Source organism: Sapajus apella, unplaced genomic scaffold, assembly GCF_009761245.1.
Source record: "Sapajus apella isolate SASKATOON/1434 unplaced genomic scaffold, GSC_monkey_1.0 scaffold87, whole genome shotgun sequence".
In the NCBI taxonomy this organism is placed as follows: domain Eukaryota; kingdom Metazoa; phylum Chordata; class Mammalia; order Primates; family Cebidae; genus Sapajus; species Sapajus apella.
The window spans coordinates 3,928,837-3,954,471 of record NW_022437027.1 but is presented as its reverse complement, the minus strand read 5'-3'; the positions used below and the strand labels follow the sequence as shown (position 1 = coordinate 3,954,471).

The 25,635-nt window shown below is 40.2% G+C and overlaps 1 protein-coding gene across 4 annotated transcripts; it reads left to right on the top strand.

Annotated features, from left to right (window-relative positions):
- Positions 1–16,149: 16,149 nt before the first annotated feature.
- RPL34 (ribosomal protein L34) lies at positions 16,150–21,359 on the top strand. Of its 4 annotated transcripts, none has more exons than XM_032254816.1 (5): positions 16,150–16,179; positions 17,879–17,952; positions 18,033–18,132; positions 18,445–18,548; positions 21,233–21,359. In XM_032254816.1, the coding sequence occupies exons 2-5, from the start codon at positions 17,888–17,890 to the stop codon at positions 21,315–21,317; spliced, it is 354 nt and encodes a 117-aa protein (XP_032110707.1). In that variant the 5' UTR covers positions 16,150–16,179; positions 17,879–17,887; the 3' UTR covers positions 21,318–21,359. The 4 variants fall into 4 exon arrangements, with proteins under 4 accessions (XP_032110707.1, XP_032110709.1, XP_032110708.1 ...); XM_032254818.1 differs by lacking the exon at positions 16,150–16,179 and adding an exon at positions 16,183–16,311; XM_032254817.1 differs by lacking the exon at positions 16,150–16,179 and adding an exon at positions 16,186–16,318.
- The last annotated feature ends 4,276 nt before the right edge of the window (positions 21,360–25,635 follow it).

The following is a 25,635-nucleotide window of genomic DNA, read 5'->3' as shown; positions in this document are numbered from 1 at the left end:
CGCCTGCCTTGGCCTCCCAAAGTGCTGGGATTATAGGTGTGAGCCACCGTGCCCGGCCATCTTTTTTTTCTTTTAATGGAGTCTTGCTCTGTTGCCAGGCTGGAATGCAGTGACTCATGCTGGCTCACTGCAAACTCCATCTCCTGGGCTTAAGTGAGTCTCCTGCCTCAGCCTCCCAAGAAGCTGGGACTACAGGCATGTGCTACCACACCCAGCTAATTTTTGTATTTTTAGTAGAGATGGGGTTTCACCATGTTGGCCAGGGTGGTCTTGATCTCTTGACCTTGTGATCCGCCTGCCTCAACTTCCCAAAATGCTGGGATTATGGAAATGAGCCACCACGCTCGGCCTTGTTTATCTTTTATACCATATTTTTCTTCTACCTTTTATATGTTTAGATATGTTTAGATATACAAATACTTACCATTGTGTTACAATTGCCTACACTATTCACCGCAGTGACATACTGTACAGGTTTGTAGCCTAGAAGCAGAAGGTTATACTATAAAGCCCAGGTGTGTAGTGGGCTCTACCATCTAGGTTTGTGTAAGCACACTCTATAATGTTCACATCAAGATGAAATCACCTAACAACACATTTCTCAGAATGTATCTCTGTTGGTAAGCAACACATAACTATAATTGGGCTATTCACAAATAATCACAGGATTAATAAAAGGCATTGATTCATGGTGCAAATATAGGCTGTGAGGCCCAATAATGGAAAAACATGTAAAAGTTCTACAATGAAAATGGGTTTCATCTCTTTAGTGTATCTCAATGACTGTAAGTCTAACTTTGCTAGAAATAATGTTAAAATTTCCTTATTTGATATTCTTCTTGAATAATTCCCTGAAAGGCTCTAATCTCTACTTATTTGTTCATTTAAAAAATATTTTTCAATGCTTACTATATGCCCAGCACTGCTCAAGGTACTGGAAAAATGTAAGTCAAAAAAAAGTAAAAAGTGGGGGGAGGATCAAAGATGGCCAAATAGGAACAGCTCCGGAGTACAGTTCCCAGCAAGAACAACACAGAGGGTGAGTGCCCACTGCATTTCCAAACAAATTTTCACTGCCCACAGACCAGGAGATTCCTGTGCCGAAAAGTGCCATGAGTTTTCAGCATGGCGGTTTCAGCCGGTGCTGGGTTTTCACACAGAAACACACAAATCTGGGCAGCCAGGCTATTTCAACTGGCATCTGGAATGCCTAGGAGACAGAGCCACCCATTCAACTGAAAGGGAGGGGGCAGAGACAGGGAGCCAGGCCATCTGGCTCGGTGAGTACCACCTCCACAAAACAAGCAATCTGAAACGATCTGGATTAACAGTTTTGCAGCAAGCACAGCTGGACCCAGGATGGTCCAGCCCAGTGGTGAGAAGGGTGATCACCACTACTGAGGCAGTTTACAGAGCAGCTGGGCAGAGCCTGCAGCAGCTCAGTAACACCTCTGCTGGCAGACTGTGACTAGACTACTCCGTTTAGGGCAGGGCATCTATGAAAAAAGGCAGCAGTATGACAGGAACTTATAAATAAAGCCGACCTTCCTAGGACAGAGCACCTGGGAAAAGAGGCGGTCATGAGTTCCGCTGCTGCAGACTTCAAAGTACCTGCCCAGCATCTCTGCATGGAAAACAGAGCTCTAAGCACAGCACTTGAGCTCCTATAAGGGACAGACTGTCTCCTCAAGCAACTCCTCCACCCCCGTATACCCAAAGAGACATCTCATAAAGGAGAGCTCAGGCCGGCATCTGGCAAGTACCCTTCTGGGACAAAGATAACAGGAGAAGAAACAGGCAGCAACCCTTACTATTCTGCAGCCCCCGTGGGTGCATAACAGGCAAGCAGGGCCTGGAGTGGACTTCCAGCAGTCCTGCAGCAGAGAGGCCTGACTGTTAGAAGGAAAACTAAGAAACAGAAAGAAATAACTTCATCATCAACAAAAGGGATGTCCACTCAGAGACCCCATTCAAAAGTTGCTAACTACAAAGACCATAGGTAGATAACGCCACTAAGATGGGAAGAAACCAGCACGAAAAGGATAAAAACACCAAAAACCAGAATGCCTCTCCTCCTCCAAAGGATCACAATTCCTCACCAGCTAGGGATCAAAGATGGATGGAGAATGAATCTGATAAATTGACAGAAATAGGATTCAGAAGGTGGATAATAACAAACTTCTCAAAACTAAAAGAACATGTGCAAACCCAATGCAAAGAAACTAAGAACATAGAAAAAAGGCTAGATTAGATGCTAATTAGAATAAACAGCGTAGAAAGGAATATAAAAGACTTGATGGAGCTGAGAAACACAGCACAAGAACTTGGTGAAGCATACACAACTTTCAATAGCCGAATTCACCAAGCAGAAGAAAGAATATCAGAGGTTGAAGATCAACTCAATGAAATATCATGAGAAGGCAAGAACAGAGAAAAAAGAGTGAAAAGAAATGAACAAAGCCTCCAAGAAATATGGGATTATGTGAAAAGACCTAATCTACCTTTGATAGGTATGCCTGAATGTGACAGTGAGAATGAATCCAAGCTGGAAAACACTCTTCAGGATATTATCCAGGAGAACTTCCCCAACCTAGCAAGGCAGGCCAATATTCAAGTCCAGGAAATACAGAGAACACCATAAAGATATTCCTCAAGAAGAGCAACCCCAAGGAACATAATCGTCAGATTCACCAGGGTTGAAATGAAGGAAAAAAATGCTAAGCGCAGCCAGAAAGAAAGGTCAGGTTACCCACAAAGGGAAGCCCTTCAGACTCACAGTGGATCTCTCAGCAGAAACCCTACAAGCCAGAAGAGACTGGGGGCCAATATTCAACATCCTTAAGGAAAAGAACTTTCAACTGAGAATTTCATACCCAGCCAAACTAAGCTTCATAAGCAAAGAAGAAAGAAAATCCTTTATGAACAAGCAATTGCTGAGAGATTTAGTCACCACAAGGCCTGTCTTACAAGAGCTCCTGAAAAGAAGCACTAAACAAGGAAAAGAACAACCAGTACTAGCCATTCCAAAAACATACCAAATGATAAAGACCATCAACAAAATGAAAATAATACATCAACTAACAGGCAAAACATCCAGCTAGCATCAAAATGGCAGGATCAAATTCACACATAACAATATTAACCTTAAATGTAAATGGGCTAAATGCCCCAATCAAAAGACACAGACTGGCAAATTGGATAAAAAGTCAAAACCCATCAGTGTGCTGTATTCAGGAAACCCATCTCACATCAAGGACACACATAGGGTCAAAATAAAGGGATGGGGGAAGATTTATCAAGCAAATGGAGAGCAAAAAAAAAAAAAAAGTTGCAATCCTAGTCTCTGATAAAATAGACTTTAAACCAACAAAGATCAAAAGAGACAAAGAAGGGCATTACATAATGGTAAAAGGATCAATGCAACAAGAAGAGCTAACAATCCTAAATATACACACACTCAATACAGGAGCACCCACATACATAAAGCAAGTTCTTAACGACCTACAAAGAGACTTAGACTCCCACACAATAATAGTGGGAGACTTCAACACTCCACTGTCAATATGAGACAGATCAACAAGACAGAAAATTAACAATGATATCCAGGACTTGAACTCAGATCTGCACCAAGCGGACCTAATAGACATCTACAGATGTCTCCACCCCAAATCCACAGAATATACATTCTTCTCAGCACCTCACTGCACCTACTCTAAAATTGATCACATAATTGGAAGTAAATCACTCCTCAGCAAATGCAAAAGAATGGAAATCCTAACAAACAGTCTCTCAGACCACAGGGCAATCAAATTAGAACTCAGGATTAAGAAACTAACTCAGAACCGCACAGCTTCATGGAAACTGAACAACTGGCTCTTGAATGTCGACTGGATAAACAATAAAATGAAGGCAGAAATAAAGATGTTCTTGGAAACCAATGAGAACAAAGACACAACATACCAGCATCTCTGGGACACATTTAAAGAAGTGTCTAGAGGAAAATTGATAGCAAAAAATGCCCAAATGATAAGCAAGGAAAGATCTAAAATCGACACCCTATCATCAAAATTGAAGGAGCTAGAGGAGCAAGATCAAAAAAACTCAAAAGCTAGCAGAAGACAAGAAATAACTAAGATCAGAGCAGAACTGAAGGAGATAGAGACACAAAAAACCCTTCAAAAAATCAATAAATCCAGGAGCTGTTTTTTTGAAGAGATCAACAAAATAGACGACTAACCAGATTAATAAAAAAGAAAGGGAGAAGAATCAAATAGATGCAACAAAAAATGATAAAGGGGATATCACCACCGATTCCACAGAAATACAAACTACAATCAGAGATTACCACAAACAACTCTATACACATAAACCAGTAAAACTGGAAGACATAGATGAATACCTGGGCACTTGCACCCACCCAAGCCTAAACCGGGAAGAAGTTGAAACCTTGAATAGACCAATAACAAGGGCCAAAGTTGAGGCAGCAATTAATAACCTACCAACCAACAAAAGTCCAGGTCCAGACGGGTTCACAGCTGAATTCTACCAGATATACAAAGAGGAGCTGGTACCATTCCTTCCAAAACTATTCCAAAGAATACAAAAAGAGGGACTCCTTTCCAAATCATTTTATGAGACCAAAATCATCCTGATACCAAAACCCAGCAGAGACTAAACAAAAAAAGAAAACTTCAGTCCAATATCCATGATGAACATAGATGCAAAAGTCTTCAATAAAATACTGGCAAACCGATTGCAACAGCACATCAAAAGGCTTATCCATCATGATCAAGTAGGCTTCATTCTAGGGATGCAAAGTTGGTTCAGCATATGCAACTCTATAAACATAATCCACTACATAAACAGAACCAAAGACAAAAACCACGATTATCTCAATAGATGCAGAGAAGGCCTTTGACAAAATTCAACAGTCTTTTAAGCTAAAAACTGTCAATAAACTAGGTATCAAAGGAACATATCTCAAAACAATAAAAGCTATTTACGAGAAACCTACAGCCAATATCATACTGAGTGGGCAAAAACTGGAAGCATTCCCTCTGAAATCCGGCACTAGACAAGAATGCGCTCTCTCACCACTCCTATTCAATATGGTATTGGAAGTCCTAGCCAGAGCAATCAGGCAAGAAAAAGAAAGAAAGGTATTCAATTAGAAAAACAGGAAGTCAAACTGTCTCTATTTGCAGATGACATGATTGTATATTTAGAAGACCCCATCATCTCAACCCAAAATCTCCTTAAACTGATAAGCAACTTCAGCAAAGTCTCAGAATACAAAATCAATGTGCAGAAATCACAAGCATTTCTATACACCAAAACAAACTAACAGAGAGCCAAATCATGAGCAAACTCCCATTCACAATTGCTACAAAGAGAAAAAAATACCTAGGAATACAACTAGCAAAGGATGTGAAGGACCTCTTAAAGGAGAACTACAAATCACTGCTCAAGGAAATAAGAAAGGACAAAAACAGATGGAGAAACATTCCATGCTCATGGTTAGGAAGAATCAATATTGTGAAAATGGCCATACTGCCCAAAGTAATTTATAGATTCAATGCTATCCCCATCAAGCTACCAACGACCATCTAGACAGAACTGGAAAAAACCACCTTCTTAAACTTCATATGGAACCAAAAGAGAGCCCACATAGCCAAGACAATCCTAAGCAAAAAGAACAAAGCTGGAGGCATCACACTACCTGATTTCAAACTATACTGCAAAGCTGCAGTAATCAAAACAGCATGGTACTGGTACCAAAACAGAGATATAGACCAATGGAACAGAACAGAGGCCTCAGAAGCAATGCCACACATCTACAATCATCTGATCTTTGACAAACCTGACAAAAACAAGCAATGGGGAAAGGATTCCCTGTTTAATAAATAGTGTTGGGAAAACTGGCTAGCCATGTGCAGAAAGCAGAAACTGGACCCCTTCCTGACACCTTACACTAAAATTAATTCCAGATGGATTAAAGACTTAAACATAAGACCTAACACCATAAAAACCCTAGAAGAAAACCTAGACAAAACCATTCAGGACATAGGCATAGGCAAGGACTTCATGACTAAAACACCAAAAGCATTGGCAACAAAAGCCAAAATAGACAAATGGGACCTAACTAAACTCCAGAGCTTCTGCACAGCAAAAGAAACAATTATTAGAGTGAACCACAACCAACAGAATGGGAAAAAATTTTTGCAATCTACCCATCTGACAAAGGGCTAATATCCAGAATCTACAAAGAACTAAAACAGATTTATAAGAAAAAAACAAACAAACCCATCCAAAAGTGGGTGAAGGATACGAACAGACACTTTTCAAAAGAAGACATATATGAGGTCAACAAACATATGAAAATCAAAACCACACTGAGATACCACCTCACACCAGCTCGAACGGTGATCATTAAAAAATCTGGAGACAACAGATGCTGGAGAGGATATGGAGAAATAGGAACAGTTTTACACTGTTGGTGAGAATGTGAACCAGTTCAACTATTGTGGAAGACAGTGTAGCCTTCCTCAAGGACCTAGAAAGAGAAATTCCACTTGACCCAGCAATCTCATTACTGGGCATATACCCAAAGGACTATAAATCGTTCTATTATAAAGACACACCTATGTTCATAGGTACCGCTATGTTCATAGCGGCACTGTTTACAATAGTAAAGACCTAGAACCAACCCAAATGCCCATCAATGATAGACTGGACATGGAATACTATGCAGCCATAAAAAATGATGAGTTAGTGTCCTTTGTAGGGACATGGATGAATCTGGAAACCATCATTCTTAGGAAACTGACACAAGAACAGAAAATCACACACCACATGTTCTCACACATAGGTGGGTGATGAACAATGAGAACACATGGATACAGGAAGGGGAGCATCACACACTGGGGTCTGTTGGGGAGGTCCAAGGGAGGGACAGCAGCAGGGCGGGGAGGCTGGGGAGGAATAACAAGGAGAGAAATGCCAGATATAGGTGACAGGAGGATGGAGGCAGCAAACCACATTGCCACGTGAACCTATGCAACAATCCTGCATGATCTGCACATGTACAGAACCTAAAGATTCTGGGGTAGAATAAAAAGGAAAAAAAAGGACAAAACTTCCTAGCCTCATGGAGTATACTTGTAGTGGAGACAGATAACAGACAATAAGCATAATAAATAATATACAGTATGTTAGAAAGTGATAAGTGTGGGGAAAAAAAAAAAGAACCTGGTAGAAGGAACTAAAAATGCCAATGGAGGACAGCAAAGTGCAATTTAATTTTAATTTTTTATTTTTATTTATTTATCTTTTTTTGAGATGGAGTCTCACTCTGTCACCTGGGCTAGAATGCAGTGACGTGATATCGGCCCACTACAGTCTGCACCTCCAGGATTCAAGTGATTCTCCTGCTTCAGCCTCCTGAGTAGCGGGGACTACAGGTACCTGCCATTACTTCCAACTAATTTTTTGTATTTTTAGTAGAGATGGGAGTTCACCATGTTGGCCAGGCTGGTCTCAAACTCCTGGCCTTGTGATCCCCCTGCCTCAGCCACCCAAAAAGCTGGGATTATAGGCATGAACGACCATGCTCGGCCCAAAGCACAATTTAAATGAGATGATTCGGATAGGCCTCATTTCAAAAGTGACCTTGAGAAAGACATAAAGGAAATGGGAACAAGCCATGCAGATACCTGGGGAACAGCATTCCAGGCAGAACAGCCAGTGAGACATGAAAACCATGTCATCTTAATAGATAGTGAGAAGGCAATTCATAAATTAACACCTATTCCTGACATGTTAAAAAGAAATGAAAGGAGAGGAAAGGAAAGGAAAGGAAAGGAGAGGAAAGCAGAGAAAAAAAGAAATAGCAATCAGTGGCTATTTTCTTAACATGTGTCATGTGTCTTAGTGGGGAAACATGGATGCTTTCTTGCATTTAGGAATAAGACAAAAATGCCATTATCTATACTACTATTTCTATTTAGTATTGCATTTGAGGTATTAGCCAATGGGACTTAACAATAGGTATAAGAATTAGAAAAGAAGAGGTAACATCTGAAAAAAATAAAATCAATAAAAAGTTAATACCAATCATAAGATAATTCAGTAAGCCAGCAGGACATCCATGAATAAACAAAAATCCATAGCCATCAATTTAAAAGAAAACAATTAAATGGAGTAGTGAGAAAGAGTATATCACTTATGTTAGCAACAAAACACATAAAATATCTAGAGACAAACTTAATAAGAAATGTATAGAGCTTTTAGGAATAAAACTTTAAGGACACAGCAAATAGATATTCCACATTCTTAGATAGGATGACTCAGCATCATAATGATGTCAAGTCTCCCCAAGTTTACATATGAAATTGACACATAAAAACTATCAACTTTTGTATGGAGTTAGGCAAGTTGATGCTAAAATTTGTATGTAATAATCAGTAAGAATTGTCAATAAAATCCTGAAAAAGTAGAACAACATTGGGAGAGGCCAGTCTTACTAGATACTAAATCATATTATTACACAAAGCATCTTGAATTGAAACAATGTAGTCTTAGAAAATGAGTAAATATCCAGGACCTAAAATCAATTTTTCATAAAACAAAGGGAAACATTAGACAGTAGAAAGAGATCCTAAGAAAACCCAGATAATGAAGTTATCTGTCACAAAACATTGAAATAATTATGCTAAATGTGTTTAAGCATTCAAGGAAAAACTCAAGACTGAAAATTTCAGTCTAGAGTGGGAAATGTAAACAGAGAAACAAATTGAAAGTTCAGAATAGAAAAATGTAATAACTGAAATTACAAACTCAATGGATGGGTTTAACATCACAGATATTGCTGGACTGGAAGACAGGTCAGAAGAAAACAGCATGAAGCATTAAGTACAAAAAGATTTAAATATTAAAGACAGGGTAAGAAACTATGGTGGTTTTAAAATATAATCTTAAAATCACTGATAATCTGTCCATCAAGAATGAGAATATATGTCTACTGCTTTTGAATCTTCATAGGTTTGTGACACCCTTAACCAACCGAGTACGATCAAAGTGATGCTATGTGACTTCCAGGGCTGTGCATCTTCTGTTGTTTCTCTTAGAAAGCTTGTTTTCTAGATGCTTTCTCTTGAGAACCTTCCTCCCAGAACCAAATTCCATTTGTAAGAATTCTGAGCCTTACAGAAAGACTATATGTAGTTGCTCTGGTTAACAGTTCCACATGACAGCCCAGCCTTTGTTCAGATAATTCAGCCCACTGTTCAGATAATTCAGTTCCACCCTCTACCCTGACCCCATGATGACTGATTTCTCTCTTTTTTTTTTTTTTTTTTTTTTTTCAGATGGGGTTTCACTCTGTCACCCAGGTTGGAGTGCAGTGGTGCCATCTTGGCTTACTTCAACCTCTGCCTCCCAGGCTCAAGTGATCTTCACACCTCAGCCTCCTGAGTAGCTGAGACCACAGGCGTGCACCACCACATCTGACCAATTTTTTTTGTATTTTTGGTAGGGACAGGGTTTTGTCATATTGCCCAGGCTGGTCTCAAACTCCTGAACTCAAGCAATCTGCCCACCTTGGCCTCCCAAAGTGCTTGGATTACAGGTGTGAGCCACCACACTCGGCCTGATGGTTAATTTCATGTGTCAACTAGACTGGGCTAAGAGATGCCCAGATAGCTGGTAACATGATTTCTGTGTGTCTGTGAAGGTGTTTCCAGAAGAGATTACCATTGAAATCAGTATATTAAGTAAAGAAGATTGCCTTCACACTGTAGATGAGTATCATCCAATCTGTGGAGGGTCTGAATAGAAAAACGTGGAGGAGAGTGAATTTTCTCTCTGCTTAAGCTGGGACATTCATCTTCACTGTTCTTGAACATCAGCACTCCTGGTTCTTGGGACTCTGTACTCAGACTGGGGCTTATACCACCAGCTGTCCTGGTTTTCCAGCTTGCAGATGGCAGATTGTGGGGCCTCTCAGCCTTCATAATCACATGAGCCAATTCCTGTAATAAACAAATAAATGTATACCCTATGAGTTCTGTTTTTGTAGAGAACCCATGCACACCTTAGCTGTTCAAGTTACCCCCCAGTTGAGGCTCCAGTATTACAAAGTAAAGGCAAACTATTCTCATTATACCATGTAGAAATTCCTGTTCCATGCCCACAAGCATACTAAAATGGTTATTTTATGCCATGAAGTTTGCAATGGTTTGGTACACAGCAACTGGTTACCAGAAGAAAGATCTTGAGATACAGTGATATGGACACAGTATACAACTGCAGTCCCAGAAAGAGAGAGGAGAATGGGGCAGAAACAATATTTGAACAAATAAATGGGTGAGAATTTTCTAAACCTTGTGAAAGAGATCAAGATACATATTTAAATGTCCCTATGAACTGACTGTATAAAAAGAAAAGCAAACCTAAGCATATCATACTAAAACTACTGGAAACCAAATCTAAAGAGAAAATGTTTTAGAGGCCTACTAGAGAAAAAAGACAAATTCCCTTTAAAGAAACAAACATAAGAATAATGTCTGACTCCTCAATAGATTATGGAAGTAAAAAAAATCCAATATAATTGTATATTCAAAGTACTGAAAGAAAGAAGAAACAACTGCCAATAATGAATTCTATTTTTAGAACAGAAAAACCTGTTAGTGTCTTGCAACACATTCCTTTATCCCACGTCTAATTTTGGCTTATTCTTAGTCTACTTATTAGTAATCATAATCACATGTACAAATTCCCTTTGCAAACTGGCACAAGACAAGGGTGCCCTTTCTCACCACTCCTATTCAACATACCATTGTAAGTTCTGGCCAGGGCAATCAGGCAAGAAAAAGAAATAAAGGGCATTCAATTAGGAAAAGAGGAAGTCAAATTGTCCCTACTTGCAGACAATATGATTTATATTTAGAAGATCCCATCATCTCAGCCCAAAATCTCCTTAAGCTGATAAGCAACTTTGGCAAAGTCTCAGGATACAAAATCAATGTGCAAAAATCACAAGCATTCCTATACACCAATAAAAGACAAACAGAGATCCAAATCATGAGTGAACTTCCATTCACAATTGTTACAAAGGGAATAAAATACCTAGGAATACAACTAACAAGGGATGTGAAGGATCTCTTCAAGGAGAACTACAAACCCAAATAAGAGAGGACACAAACAGACGGAAAAACATTCCATGCTCATGGTTAGGAAGAATCGATACTGTGAAAATGGCCATACGGCCCAAAGTAATTTACAGATTCAATGCTATCCCCATCAAGCTACCTATGACCCTCTTCACAGAACTGGAAAAAACCACCTTACACTTCACATGGAACCAAAAGTGAGACTGCATAGCAAGTCAATTCTAAGCAAAAAGAACAAAGCTGAAAGCATCACGCTACCCAACTTCAAATTATACTACAAGGCTCCAGTAATCAAAACAGCATGGTACTGATACCAAAACAGATACAGACCAATGAAACAGAACAGAGGCCTCGGAGACAATGCCACACATCTACAACCATCTGATCTTTGACAAACCTGACAAAAACAAGCAATGGGGAAAGGATTCCCTGTAATAAATAGTGTTGGGAAAACTGGCTAGCCATACACAGAAAGCTGAAACTGGATCCCTTCCTTACACCTTGTACAAAAATTAACTCCAGATGGATTAAAGATTTAAACATAAGACCTAACACCATAAAAAAACCTAGAAGAAAACTTAGGAAATACCATTCAGGACATAGGCACGGGCAAGGACTTCATGACTAAAACACCAAAAGCAAACGGCAACAAAAGCCAAAAAAGACAAATGGGATCCAACTAAACTTAAGAGCTTCTGCACAGCAAAAGAAACTAGTATTAGAGTGAATCAGCAACCAAGAGAAAGGGAAAAAAAGTTTGCAATCTACCCATCTCACAAAGGGCTAATAACCAGAATCTACAAAGAACTTAACAAATTTACAAGAAAAAAACAAACCCCATTAAAAAGTGGGCAAAGGATATGAACAGACACTTTTCAAAAGAAGACATTTATGCACCCAACAAACACATGAAAAAAAGCCCATCATTACTGGTCGTTAGAGAAATGCAAATCAAAACCACTATGAGACACCATCTCATGCCAGTTAGAATGGCAATCATTAAAAAATCAAGAGACAATAGATGCTGGAGAGGATGTGGAGAAATAGGAACACTTTTACACTGTTGGTGGGAGTGTAAATTAGTTTAACCATTGTGAAAGACAGTGTAGTGATTCCTCAAGGATCTAAAAATAGAAATTCCATTTGACCCAGCAATCCCATTACTGGGTATATACCCAAAGGATTATAAGTCATTCTATTATAAAGACACATTCACATGTATATTTGCTGTGGCACTGTTAACAATAGCAAAGACTTGGAACCAACCCAAATGCCCATCAATGGTAGACTGGATAAAGAAAATGTGGTACATATACACCATAGAAAACTATGCAGCCATAAAAAAGATGAGTTCATGTCCTTTGCAGAGGACATGATGAAGCTAGAAAACATCATTCTCAGCAAACTGATACAAGAATAGAAAACAAAACACTACATGTTCTCACTCATAGGTGGGTGTTGAACAATGAGAACACATGGGAACAGGGAGGGGAACATCACACACTGGGGTCTGTTGGGGGTAGGGGGCTAGGGAAGGGATAGCAGGGTGTTGGGGGATTGGGGAGGGATAGCATTAGGAGAAATACCTAATGTAGATGACGAGGTGATGGATGCAGCAAACCACCATGGCACGTGTGTACCTAAGTAACAAATCTGCACATTTTGCACATGTACCCCAGAACTTAAAAGTATAATAAATACATTTTTTTAAAATTGGGGTGGGGCAGGGTCTCTATGTTGCCCAGGCTAGACACTTCAGCTAAAGTGCAGTGGTGCAATCTTGGCTCCCTGCCACCTCCGCCTCCCAGGTTCAAGTGATTCTCATGCCTCAGCCTCCCGACTACCTGGTGTTACAAGCGCCTGCCACCATGCCTAGCTAATTTTTGTATTTTTAGTAGAGATGTTTTGCCATGTTGGCCAGGCTAGTCTCAAACTCCTGGCCCTCAAGCGATCCACATGCCTCAGCATCCCAAAGTGCTGGGATTATAGGCATGAGCCACAGCGCTCAGCCTAATGATCCTCATATTTTTATTAATCTCTCCATATTCTCTGTTCATTAATTTCTGTGTGTGCTAAGTATTTTACCAATTTTTGTAAAATTAAAACAAGGTGAACCTATCATACTTTTTTTTGGCTTGGAATGGAAACCTTTGAGGTTTAACATTTGCTTATTTAAGGGTTTTCTTGATAAAAGCTTTAATTGTAATATGGTCAGATTTTTTTTTCTTTTCTTTTTTTCTTTTTTCTTTAAATTATAACACCCTTTTACAATTAGAATAATGTGGTCAGATTTATTGGTTTTTCTGAGTTTGTGCTTTTTGTGTCTTGTTTAAAAAATCCTTTTCTACTCCAAGATCTATAAGATATTCACCTATATTTCCTAATAAATTAAAGCCTTATTGTTGACTCATTTAACGTTTTTTTTTTATATATATAGAGTGACTTAAGGATACAATATTTTTCTTTTCGTATGTATAACCATTTTTCCCAACTTCATTTACTGAATAGTCACCAATCTTTCCCCACCAATCTGATATATTACCTTTGTCACATACCAAAGTTTCATACATCTATTATTATTATTATCATTATTATTATTATTTTTGAGACAGGATCTCATTCTGTTGCCCAACCCAGGCTGGAGTATAGTGGCATAATCATGGTTCACTGCCGCCTCAACCTTCTAGGCTCAAGTGATTCTCCAGCCTCAGCTTCCTGATTAGGTGGGACTAAATGAGTGCTACAACAACACCTGGATAATTTTTTTCTTATTTATTTATTTTTATACTGAGTCTCACTCTGTTGCCCAGGCTGGAGTGCAATGGTGCAATCGCGGCTCACTGCAGCCTCCGCCTCCTGGGTTCAAGCGATTCTCCTGCCTCAGCCTCCCAAGTAGCTGGGACTATAGGCGCGCACCACCCCGCCTGGCTAATTTTTGTATTTTTAGTAGAGACATGGTTTCACCATATTGGTCATACAATATTGGCATGAGCCAACGCACCCGGCCTACACCTGGCTAATTAAAAAAAAAAAAAAATTTTGTAGAGACGGCATTTCACTATGTTGCCCAGGCTGATCTTCAACTCTAGATCTCAGAAGATCTTTGTGTATCAGCCTCCTGAAGTGCTAGGATTAACAGGCGTGAGGCACACTGCACCTGGCTGTCTTTGAAGATTTTAATTAGACGACCATGTCTCCTTCAAGACTGATCAAGAAAGAACACAAATACAAATTGAAAGACAGGGAAAAATTGTATTATGGAACTGGGTTAAGTACCTTAAGGGAAAACTACAATAATGAGACCACTATTCTTATCTACTGGGCTGGGGGAAGGCACGGACAGAGATGTAAACAACAATATAGTGTACCTAGGGCTCCCATCTCCTGTTCTCTTCTGCTCGCAAAGTCTCTCTTAAAATATAGAGAATATGTTGCAAGTAAATACATTCATTAGTGCATTTATTCAAAAACCACATTTGTCTCTCCATGCCAGCTGCCATCTCAGTGCCTGGCACAGAGATGAAAAGGATTTCAGAGGACAAAAATCAAAGGACTGGAAAGGAGGGAAGCAGCTATTTGAGTGAGCAGAGGGAAGGATATAACCAGAGCCTTCCATCTGGTGTTGCGACAAAGATGGCAGTGATGTGAGGCTTGATAGAATCAAAAAGCCTCACAGTTCAAGACGAACTACATACCCTCAGTCACTTGCCTGCTTTCTTGCTTGGCTAGACAGATTAGAAATCCTATAAGGAAACTTGAGTGGGTACTGGGCTACTCTATCCCAATCCTCTCTTCTGGGGCAATGCAGATGCCCAACAGCTCCTTTCCTCACTGGATGTTACCTTCAGCTTCAGGAAAGTGCTTCACCCATGGTCAGCGTGCCAAGAACTGGCTGATGTGGGAGCACAAAGGCAGAGCTTCCTTGCTTGTTTGAAACAACTATGAGGCTCACCCTAATTCTAGAGCTCCCTGTTGGAACAGCTGAGGCAGTTACAACCACGTTGTGGATCACCTGACCCTGCCTTTCTCAGCTCCCTGGAGGAGCATTTTAAGAGCACTCCCCATAAACCAACACTCAAGTATCTCTGAGGTGTTTCCAGGGAGCCCAATCTAATATTAAAAATTTAAAGGTCTCTTTTAGCATTCTCCAGTAGAGTCCAGGCAGAGTTCTTTACTTTTTTAGAGGTCATGATTCCCTTTGTCAAGGTGATGAAAGCCAGGGACCCTCTTCTCAGAAAAATACACACACGAACTTAATATAAAATTTTACGTACTGTTTTAAAGGTTAAACTTTACCACCCATGAAAAGCCTCGAGTCGCTCTTTGTACATAATTATAAGATTAGCCACCATTTACTGAGCACTTCCTCTCTATAAGACCCTGTGCTAAGCGCTTTACCCTCAAAATAGCTTTGATCATGACATAACACGACAGGGTAGTTCCCAGTATCTTCCTTTTAGAGATTTAAGGGCTTGCTCAAAGTAGCACGGCTAATAATTAGCAGACACTGGATTAAAATCCAAATTTGTTTGTAAAGTTTGTGCTCTGAGTATATGACAAGGAAAGAGAAGAGAAAGTTAAAGAAGGGAAGGTCCTCGAAGGTCTCTTAACGATAAATGTCAAGAGTTGGGATTTAAACCCGGGTCTAACGCCAGAGCTGGCGCCCTTGAGATTAAACGTGTAGCGTCCATGACAACGAAAGAAGTTGATTTTGTCCCACCTCTGCCCTTTGCAGCTTGTCATTTGCGTTTGTTTCTGCAGCGATTGCCAAGAGATTTCTGGGTGGCCTTGATGTAGACAGCTAGTGTGGAGCCCAGCCCACAGAGGGGCGGCACGATGGTTGACTGCATCTCCGCCCACGGAGGAGAGGTGCATCGCCTTCCGTACAACATGGATGCGTTCTCTCCACCACTCCGCAGGTTCTGACGCAACTTCCTGTCCTGCGCAATTCTATTTGACCTTTGAACTCCCAAAGGCTGTCTTCTTCCTCTTCCGGGGACGCTGTGTGCAGGTATGGTTGCTGTTCTGTTTTCGCTGTCTTTATTTCCTTGGCAATCGGCTGCCATCCGAGGAGCTGAGGAAGCCTAGAGCTCTCAGGAGCAGTCTTTTGAGCTGGCATAGGGGCAAGCGGCATACGAGGGAGGTTGGTGGTGAGGAAATTTCTTTATTTGATCTTCGGAAATCCCTTCTTCCTGGAGGCCACTCCAAAGCCGTGCGTAGCCGGAGCTCGCCACTCGGGACTTTGCTGTCTTCCAAGTGCAGCGCTTGGAGACAAACGAGTTGTGGTCCGGCGGTTTGAAACTGGGAAATCGCCGAACGTGTTCAGATTTTACACCCACGTTTTCACAGCACGCCTGAACATGTTCTCAGTCTTTGGGAGGGCAGGGACCGGCGAGTTCGGGTGGTGGTTTCGCTATTTGGCTTCTGTTTCCAAGGCCCATGTCAAGGAAGAGAAAAATGTGTTAGAAGTTTCTGTCATGCTTTTGGAGATGCAGACAGAATAGTGGCTTCATAAATCACTCGCATTGGCCTTACGTGTCAAGTTTTGGTGTCTGGTAGTTCTGTTTTAGTTTAATTTTAGTAAGAGGCTTGTGACAACAAATGTATGCTGTTTCGTTTCAGTAACGATATTGTTATGAAATGAAGTGTTATAAGGTATGAAGTGGGAAGATTTTAGTTCACGTATTGATTATGTTTTACTTTGGTTAGTTCACTTAAGGAAGTTGCTCACATGCATATCTGTTACCGATTTGCTAAATAACCTGAAGTTGTTTCCAGTTGCTAAGTGGGGAGAAAGCAAGTGCCGTAACTCAAAGACACTTGTGTAATGTCAAAATTAGTATTAAAGGGTATGCCTTTACTTAGGTGGTGCTTTGGGGCAAGACACTGAACCCTGATAATGTGCCTAGCATTGTGTTGGGCGGGATAGCTCACATCATTTAATGCTAATGACAGCTGTATAAAGTAGGCAGAAATCCCTTTTTAGAGATAAAGAGGCTGGCTCCTTACTCTGTGTATTCCCAATAAATGGCGTAGCAAAGGATTCGACTTCAGAGCTCACTTGTCCTCTTTGTTTAAAGCAGTGTTTCTCCAGCTGGCCTCGTGGCACTTTTCTGGACACCACTCCAAACAAAATCGGACTCTGAGAAAGGAGCCTGGTGATCAGAATGTTAAGGAAGTGCCACATTTGATTACCATCAAGAAAGCTAACGTTCTTGACCTCTTGTTTGTCAGTCACCTTTAAATACAAGTAGTTTTAAAATGTGGAATCTTACATAAATAAGACGTGTTAATAGATGGGTGTTACAAGCCGGGCGTGGTGGCTCACACCTGTAATCCCAGCACTTTGGGAGGCTGAGGTGGGTGGATCACCTGAGGTCAGGAGTTCCAGACCAGCCTAGCCAATATGGAGAAATCCCGTCTCTACTAAAAATACTAAATGAGCTGGTCGAGGTGGCATATGCCTGTAATCCTAGCTACTGGAGAGGCTGAGGCAGGAGAATCACTTGAACCCAGGAGGCGAAGGTTGCGATAAGCTGAGATTGCGCCATTGCACTCCAGCCTGGGCAACAAGAGCTCCGTCTCAAAAATACATGTATATGGGTGTTACATACAGGAATTTGTATGTGGATGAAATAGACCATGTGATGCTGTTTTGAGATAGTATTTTTACAATGGAAATACTTGATGTTATTCTGTTCTTAATTTAGGCACTCAGAATGGTCCAGCGTTTGACATACCGACGTAGGCTTTCCTACAATACCGCCTCTAACAAAACTAGGCTGTAAGTATTTCTAAAAATTTTAAGTATATATTGACATTTACTCTACAAAATGCTGACCTACTGACTGTTTGACTTTCTAGGTCCCGGACCCCTGGTAATAGAATTGTTTACCTTTATACCAAGAAGGTTGGGAAAGCACCAAAATCAGCATGTGGTGTGTGCCCAGGCAGGCTTCGAGGGGTAAGTGTATCTTTTACTGTGAGCAACCTAACAAGCTTTGAACTTTTTGAGATTTCATCCTTTGATAATGGAATGAGTCAAGGAGCGGTTACCACTAAGAGGGTTGAGAATTACCAAACATCCGTGATCCAAATCTGCCAAGAACATAGACTTTTAAAACAATCTGAGAAGTGTAGTGAAATGCCTTTCAGATAAATCAGTATACTGCTTCCCTTTGTAACCTGCTTTAAACTTGGCCCTTAACACTTAACAAAATGTAGGAAAATTTCTGTTAAAGCGTCACAAAATAATCTTAATGTTTTTCTTATGCAGGTTCGTGCCGTAAGACCTAAAGTTCTTATGAGATTGTCCAAAACAAAGAAACATGTCAGCAGGGCCTATGGTGGTTCCATGTGTGCTAAATGTGTTCGTGACAGGTAAGTTAAATGCTTAAATGGGCTTTCTTTAGCAAATTTGTGTGTTTGTGTGTTATACTGTCTGCTAATCAGTAGAAGATTGGTGAAATGACTCATTTTAAACCAGTTGCATACTTGAGAATCCTTCCTCAACTATGGATAATTGATGCTGCACAGAGCAGTAAATATTCAGAGTAACAATTTGAGGACATCTGTATGCTAGATGTAGAGGTTAAAAGGAACTTGGTTTTGTTGTGGAGGTGGGTGAGCAAATCTCTGTTAAGAGCTTTGGACACATAGATGGAGTGTGGAAGGTGTTAAAAGTATAGGAACAAAATAGTTAAGTGTTCTCATGTGCCTGAAGCATAGGGTTGCAGGAGATAATGGACAGGAAGACTAGAAAAGCCAGATTATGAGAGTCTTTACAGAGTGAAAAGTAGATTCACTTTTTTTTTTTTTTTAATGGAGTCTTGCTCTGTCGCCCAGGCTGGAGTGCAGTGGCTTGATCTCGGCTCACTGCAACCTCCTTCTGGGTTCAAGTGATTCTCCTGCCTCAGCCTCCCAAAGTGTTGGGATTACAGGCGTGAGCCACCACCCCTGGCCAGCTTAATTGTTTAGAATGTGAGAATTGATGAATTTTGAGCAGGACGGAAGAACCCTTTGGTGTGCCAGAAACAAACTGCAGCAGGATGGGTGGTGAGGTCATTCTACAAAAGATGAATGTTTGGAACATAACATTTCTCTTTGTGAAGGATGAGGAAGCGGCACTTGCTTTAAGACCGAAGACTGGTTAGGGGAAGAGGAAAGTGTTGTGGGTAGTCTGCTTCTGTTGGATATGGGAAGGAATTTAGCTATGGGATTTATGGTGGTAACATTTACCTGACAAAAAAACAAGTCAATCAGGAAAGTTTCTATTCCTGGTTTTTGTTTGTTTGTTTGTTTGTTTGTTTGTTTGTTGATGAGGAAAACAAGACTTATAACATTGGCCAGAGTGGTCTGAAACTCCTGGGCCCGAGTGATCTGCCCACCTCAGCCTCCTAAATTGTTGGGATTAGATGTAAGCCACTGCGCCTGGCCAAAGACCTTACTATCGGCTACATTAAAATGCTTCCAAAGAAGGTAACAGTGGAAGGAATTGAGAGGCGATTCATTTTCATAATTAAAGAAACTGATTCGAAATAGTTTTGCCTCTAATTTACTTAGCTAGTTCTATAAAGGGGTCTGGCTGAGGTGGGTTTGTTTTTTGTTTTTGGATTTTGGGAGAAACAGTCTCACTGTCGCCCAGGCTGGAGTGAAATGGTGTGATCTTGGCTCACTGCAACCTCAGCCTCCTGAGTAGCTGGGATTACAGGTGTCTGCCACCACGCCTGGCTAATTTTTTTGTATTTTTAGTAGAGATGGAGTTTTGCTGTGTTGTCCAGGCTGGCTCGAACTCCTGATCTCAGGTGATCCACCTGCCTTGGCCTCCCAAATCACACCTGGGGTTACAGGGCTTAACTATGATTGAAGTTTAAAGGAGAAACTACTTGCAAATAGCTGGGAATGGCATTTGAGTTGGAAACTAAATGATGGGTAAATTTTGGGCAAAAGGCAGAGAGGGCATTCTAGGCAAGGAAAGTACAGATTGATCTGGCACATTGTGGGTGAGAAATGGAAATGTACATTGAAGATAAGTCATGAGTTTTAAGCTAAAGAAGTTTGGCTTTTATCCCCCAGTATTTGGTTCTAAAACTTTGCTAAACATAAAATCAGATGGATACATTTATATAATTCTCAGGCCTTTGAAGATTTGAATTTAGGTTTACAGGATAGCCTAGAAATTAGCATTATTGGTTCAGCATTATCAGATGCTGAGTAGGTCTGCATGTGGTCTGTGCTTTGAGTAAGTTAAGGGAATCTTTAAGTGACATCAGTTGTATATGTCTCTGATAAAATTACATGGGGGAGATTTGAAGAAATTAGAAAACCCAGAATTTTGGGGCTAGGTTATTTGATAACCAGGGCTACCAATAGGAAATGGGGTGGGGGAAGGTTTAAGTGGAAGCAAGAGAAGTGCTTTAACCTCTGCTGGTAACTGATTTGACAAATGCTAGAAAAACCTACTGTTTGCTAGGTCCTATGCAGCAATGAAATAGTTACCAGTAAAATGCACTCCTAGATGGAGGTTCAAAGTCTAGAAAATCTTTCCAGATTTAATCCTCATAATCTCCCTGTTAAACAGATGTGTACTTTAATATAGAGAAGGTAACTTGTTCCATGATGCAGCTAGTATGTGGTAGAGTAGACCCTAAACAAGATCTAAAATCCTTGTTCTTGGTGAGGTGTCTCTTACTAATACCCCTTTATCTTTCAATTTTAGTTCGTAACATATAGCCCCTTTTGTGTTGTTTTTTGCTGGGAATTTTCAAAAATATGGTTAAAATATTCTAAGACATTTTTGTAAATCAAGAAATACCACTACGTTCTAGATCCTAACAATAAATTAGAACTCTCGTAAGTGGTCTCCAGATAACTACTGGCATGAAATCGAAGGATTGTCCTGCTTTAAATGAATTTCAGCTTTACTCTGTTTGTGGGCTTCCTTTACTTTCCTGGGTTCCCTGATTGCTTCGCTTAGTTCTTGTACCATGTTTGCCTTCCCTATGTTAAATAAAAAATGGAAGTTCATTTTAAAGAAACGATTATTTTGGTGTTTTCCTTTTTAGGATCAAGCGTGCTTTCCTTATCGAGGAGCAGAAAATCGTTGTGAAAGTGTTGAAGGCGCAAGCACAGAGTCAGAAAGCTAAATAAAAAATGAAACTTTAAGTAATAAAAATGAAAAGACTTGCTGTATGTATGATTTTTTCTTATGTGTGTTGTAATGTGTTGATATACAGATTTTGTTTCTGAATTTCTTTTTCTTTTTCTTTTTTTTTTTTTTTCTTTTTTGAGACAGTTTTGCTCTTCCTGCCCAGGCTGGGGTGCAGTGGTGTGATCTCAGCTCTCCGCAGCCCCCACCTCCTGGGTTCAAACGATTCACTTCAGCCTCCTGAGTAGCTGAGATTACAGGCATGCATCACCACGCCTGGCCAATTTTGTATTTTTAGTAGAGATAGGGTTTGTTGGACAGGCTGGTCTCGATCTCTCAACCTCAGGTCTGCCCTCGATCTCTCAACCTCAGGTCTGCCTGCCTCAACCTCCCAAAGTGCTGGGATTACAGGTGTGAGCCACCGTGCCCGGCCAGTGGATTACTTTTTCTGAAGAAACAATTGGTGGTCACTGATTGCTAGAATTCTGGGGGGACAGCTCTACCCACTGCACTGGAGCATAATGTCCTTCCCATTGTGGGCTAAATGGGAAGAATGGCCCTTCTATCTGAACCTTTAATATTCCTTTGATTCTTATTTTAGCATCTCCTTTACATCACCAAGTTTCACAGGGTAGAAACCTTGGTATTCTGGTTCCTTGGAATGGAACCTTTTTAAAGCTGTCTTTAAAACCTTTGTTCTTTTAGGTCACTTCAGTTCAAAAATGGTATCTTGGAGAGTTCAGGACTCCTTATTTAACAATGAGCTATATACAAAACCATGGGTCAAGAATGTAGTTTCTGATCTACATTGGATTTATTATCTAGGTCAGAATATTAAAATACAGACCTCATTTTTCTTGGGAATTATGTAGTGTTTCTGCCAACTCAGACAAGGTTTCACTTCTACTGCCCAGCCTGGAGTTCAGTTTTGGCTTGCTGCAATTTTTCATTTCCTGGGCTCAAGTGATTCTCCTGCCTCAGCCTCTCAGGTAGCTGGGACTACAGGTGTGCACCACCATGCCTGGCTCATTTTTATTTTTTTTTTAGAAATGGTTTTGCCATGTCTTTAGGCTGGTCTCAAATCTGGGCTCAAGCAACCTGCCTGCTTTGGCCTCCCAAAGTGCCAGGATTACAGGCGATCAGACTGGGCCTACAGGCAAGAGCCACCACACCCAGCCACTACTCAGTCATTTTTAATAGTTGGATGTTTTTCTTGCCATTTAAAATAGACGTTTTTAGTCAAAACTGGAAGCGCACTGCATGTATAAACTTTCAACTCTCCTGCATAACCCATGTGATTATATTTCTTTTCAAAGACTATTTTAGTAGCCGTGTGCAGTATCAAGTCTACATGCCATAATTTAGACATTCCCTTTCTTTGGAACATTTGGGCTATTTCTAATTTTTCTCGATTTTAAAGCGAGCATTCTTATTTATGCTGATTTTTAAAATTCACAAGCTGGTGCTGAAGTTCAGTATTTAGAAGACAGAGCATTGTTTGGTGTGAACATAGGAACAACTCATTCCAAGTGACCCAAATGGATTCTATAACTCCTGGATTTTGATTTAAAAAAAAAAAAAAATGAAGCTCTTACTGAATCCAGTTCTATGTATGTGACAGAGTATTCTTGACAGGTTCCTAAAAGGACATGTGGATGTAGTCAGTGGTTTCCTTTTTAAAGTCTACTATTTTCTCCTTCCATTGAATTGCTTATAAATTCTATTAGAAGGTTGAAGGAGGCCTTTATCTTTAAAAACAAAATCTCCAAATGTTTAAAGAAGTTGTTATGCTAGAGCTACCTCACCTCAGGTTGTGAGAGACAGTTGTGTGCATCTTTTTCCAGCTTTGCATCCAGTGACATCTGGTTGGCTCCTTAAGATTGGTATGATGTGAGTATTTACACCTGAGAAATCACCAAATACTACAAAATCCTGTTTTCTTCCAGAGAGCTGGAGGTGAAATACTACCAAGCACATCTCTAGATATGACTCAAGGTACAGTCTATGAGCACAACTAATACAGTATGCTCTTGGTACCAGGAGCTCTGATATATATCTGGTACATGTTTGATAATGACTTGTACTTTGCAAATTTTTGTTATAGTACTTTGATTTTGTAAAGAGTTTGGGGATTGATTTTATGAAACCCAAAACACCTTTTATTGAATCGTTCTCTGTGTGACTAGTTCTCTGTATGAATGGAAGGGAAAACAATTTAAAATCTTGCAAAGAGTAAAGTTTCATCTTCTTAAACAATGAAAACTAGATGTGATAAACACTATTCTAAACCAAGAGTAGAAAAGTTTCTGGGCTGGGCATGGTGGCTCACGCCTATAATCTCTGCACTTTGGGAGGCCAAGGTGGGCAGATCGCCTAAGGTCAGGAGTTTTAGAACAGCCTGGCCAACATGATGAAACCCTGCCTCTACTAAAAATACAAAAAATTGGCTGGGTGTGGTGGTGCACACCTGTAATCCCAGCAGCTTAGGAGGCTAAGGCAGGAGAATCAAGAACCCAGGAGGCAGAGGTTGCAGTGAGCTGAGATCTCACCGCTGCACTCCAGCCTGGGCAATGTGTAAAACTTCCATCTCAAAAAAAAGAAAAGTTAATGCTATCTTCATGAGTTTCATTTCTGTCTCAGCTAGTTCACACTAATGTAACAAACTACTGTAGACTGAGTGACTTAACATTTTATTTCTCACTGTTCTGAAAGCTGAGAAGTTCAAGATCAAGGCACCGGCAGATTCCGTGTCGTCCTGGTTTGCAAATGGCCATCTCTTTGCTGTATCCACACGAGGCAGAGAGATCATCTATCTCCTGCCTTTTCTCCTGTCTTTTCTTAGAAGGGCACTAATCTCGTTATTAGGGCTCCACCCTCACAATCTAATTAAAATACCTCCCCAAAGCCTCGCCATCCCATTGGGAGTTAGGATTTCAACATATAAATTTTGAGGGGGACGGAAACAGTCCCTAACATTTTCTAAATTAAAGGATAAGATTCGCAATAATTTTGCATGAAAAGATGCTTTTGGGTTTCCATAATATTAGCTATTCAATAATTTTTAATCTTTTTTTAAAAAAATACATCATCTTAAATGTTTCTGGTTAACCTAAAGGATTATGTATTTTTGCCAAACGTTTATGTTATTTTATAATTGCTTTAACATTCATTCACTCAACAAACATTTATTAGAAGCTAAAATGTACCAGAAACTGCTGCTTGGTAAGTGTTAATAAAGTAGTCAACAAAGAAGATACTCTTCCCTTGCCTCATGGCACACAGGAGAGAGAATGTTAAATGGGGAATGTAAAAACACATTTGTTGCACACACTAGGATTAGAGTCACAAAGGGAAAGTCCTTAGCGCTGTGAAACAATGCAAGAAGGGAGAACCTCATGGGGGGGTTAAGGCAGGCTTTTTCTGAGAAAGTGATGTTTAAGCTCAGAACAAAGATAAGTAGGCGCTGGCTGGGTGACAAAAAGGGAGAACACTCCAGACAGAAACTAACTGGCAAATACCTTAAGAAACAGCTTGTATGAAAAATAAAATCTATTCAGGCAATCCGATTCACTCTCAATATTTAGAGCCCAATAAACCTGAAATGTGTGAACTAATTGTTAATCACTAAGAAGGAACATCCCTGTCAGCACATAGCTTTTAGTATACCTATGTGGCCCCAGGGCTACTTTTCCATCCTAAGGGAGACCCAGCAAAAGAAAAGCTTTCGTAAACTGTTTTAGAAGCAATAAATCCTCCCCTGCATTAGGGGACATTTAAATTATGCAATCCTCTAGATAATTTAGTCACCAACTACTTACAATTAAGGAGGAAAAGGATCAAATTTATTGACCAAATTCCCTTGATATCCATTCAACTTCTATATTCCTTGGCCTGTGCAAATAGCCTGAAGTCTTTACTCTCTCACTCTCTTATTCTGGGGTTGAAAATAAGCTTTCAGCTTGACTTGCCTGAAGAGCAAATGGTCTTGCAGAAAATTCACGTGTTTTTTTGCATCTTAGTGTAAGTCATATAAAGATGTCACAGGCCTTATGGTCTCTCTGTCACAACTACTCAATTCTGCCACTGTAGAGTGACAGTAGCCATAGACAATACATAAACAAATGGTCATGGCTATGTTCCAAGAAAGTTTTATTTACAAAAGCTGATGTCAGGTCAGATTTGGTCCATAGTTCAGAGTATGGGAAGCTGCTCTAGACAACTGCTTCCAGCCACAGCTGCCATCTGATTGCAATTGAGTGAGAGACCTCAAGCTAGACCAGCAGAAAACTGCCTTGTTAAGTCTAATCAGCCCAATGGATG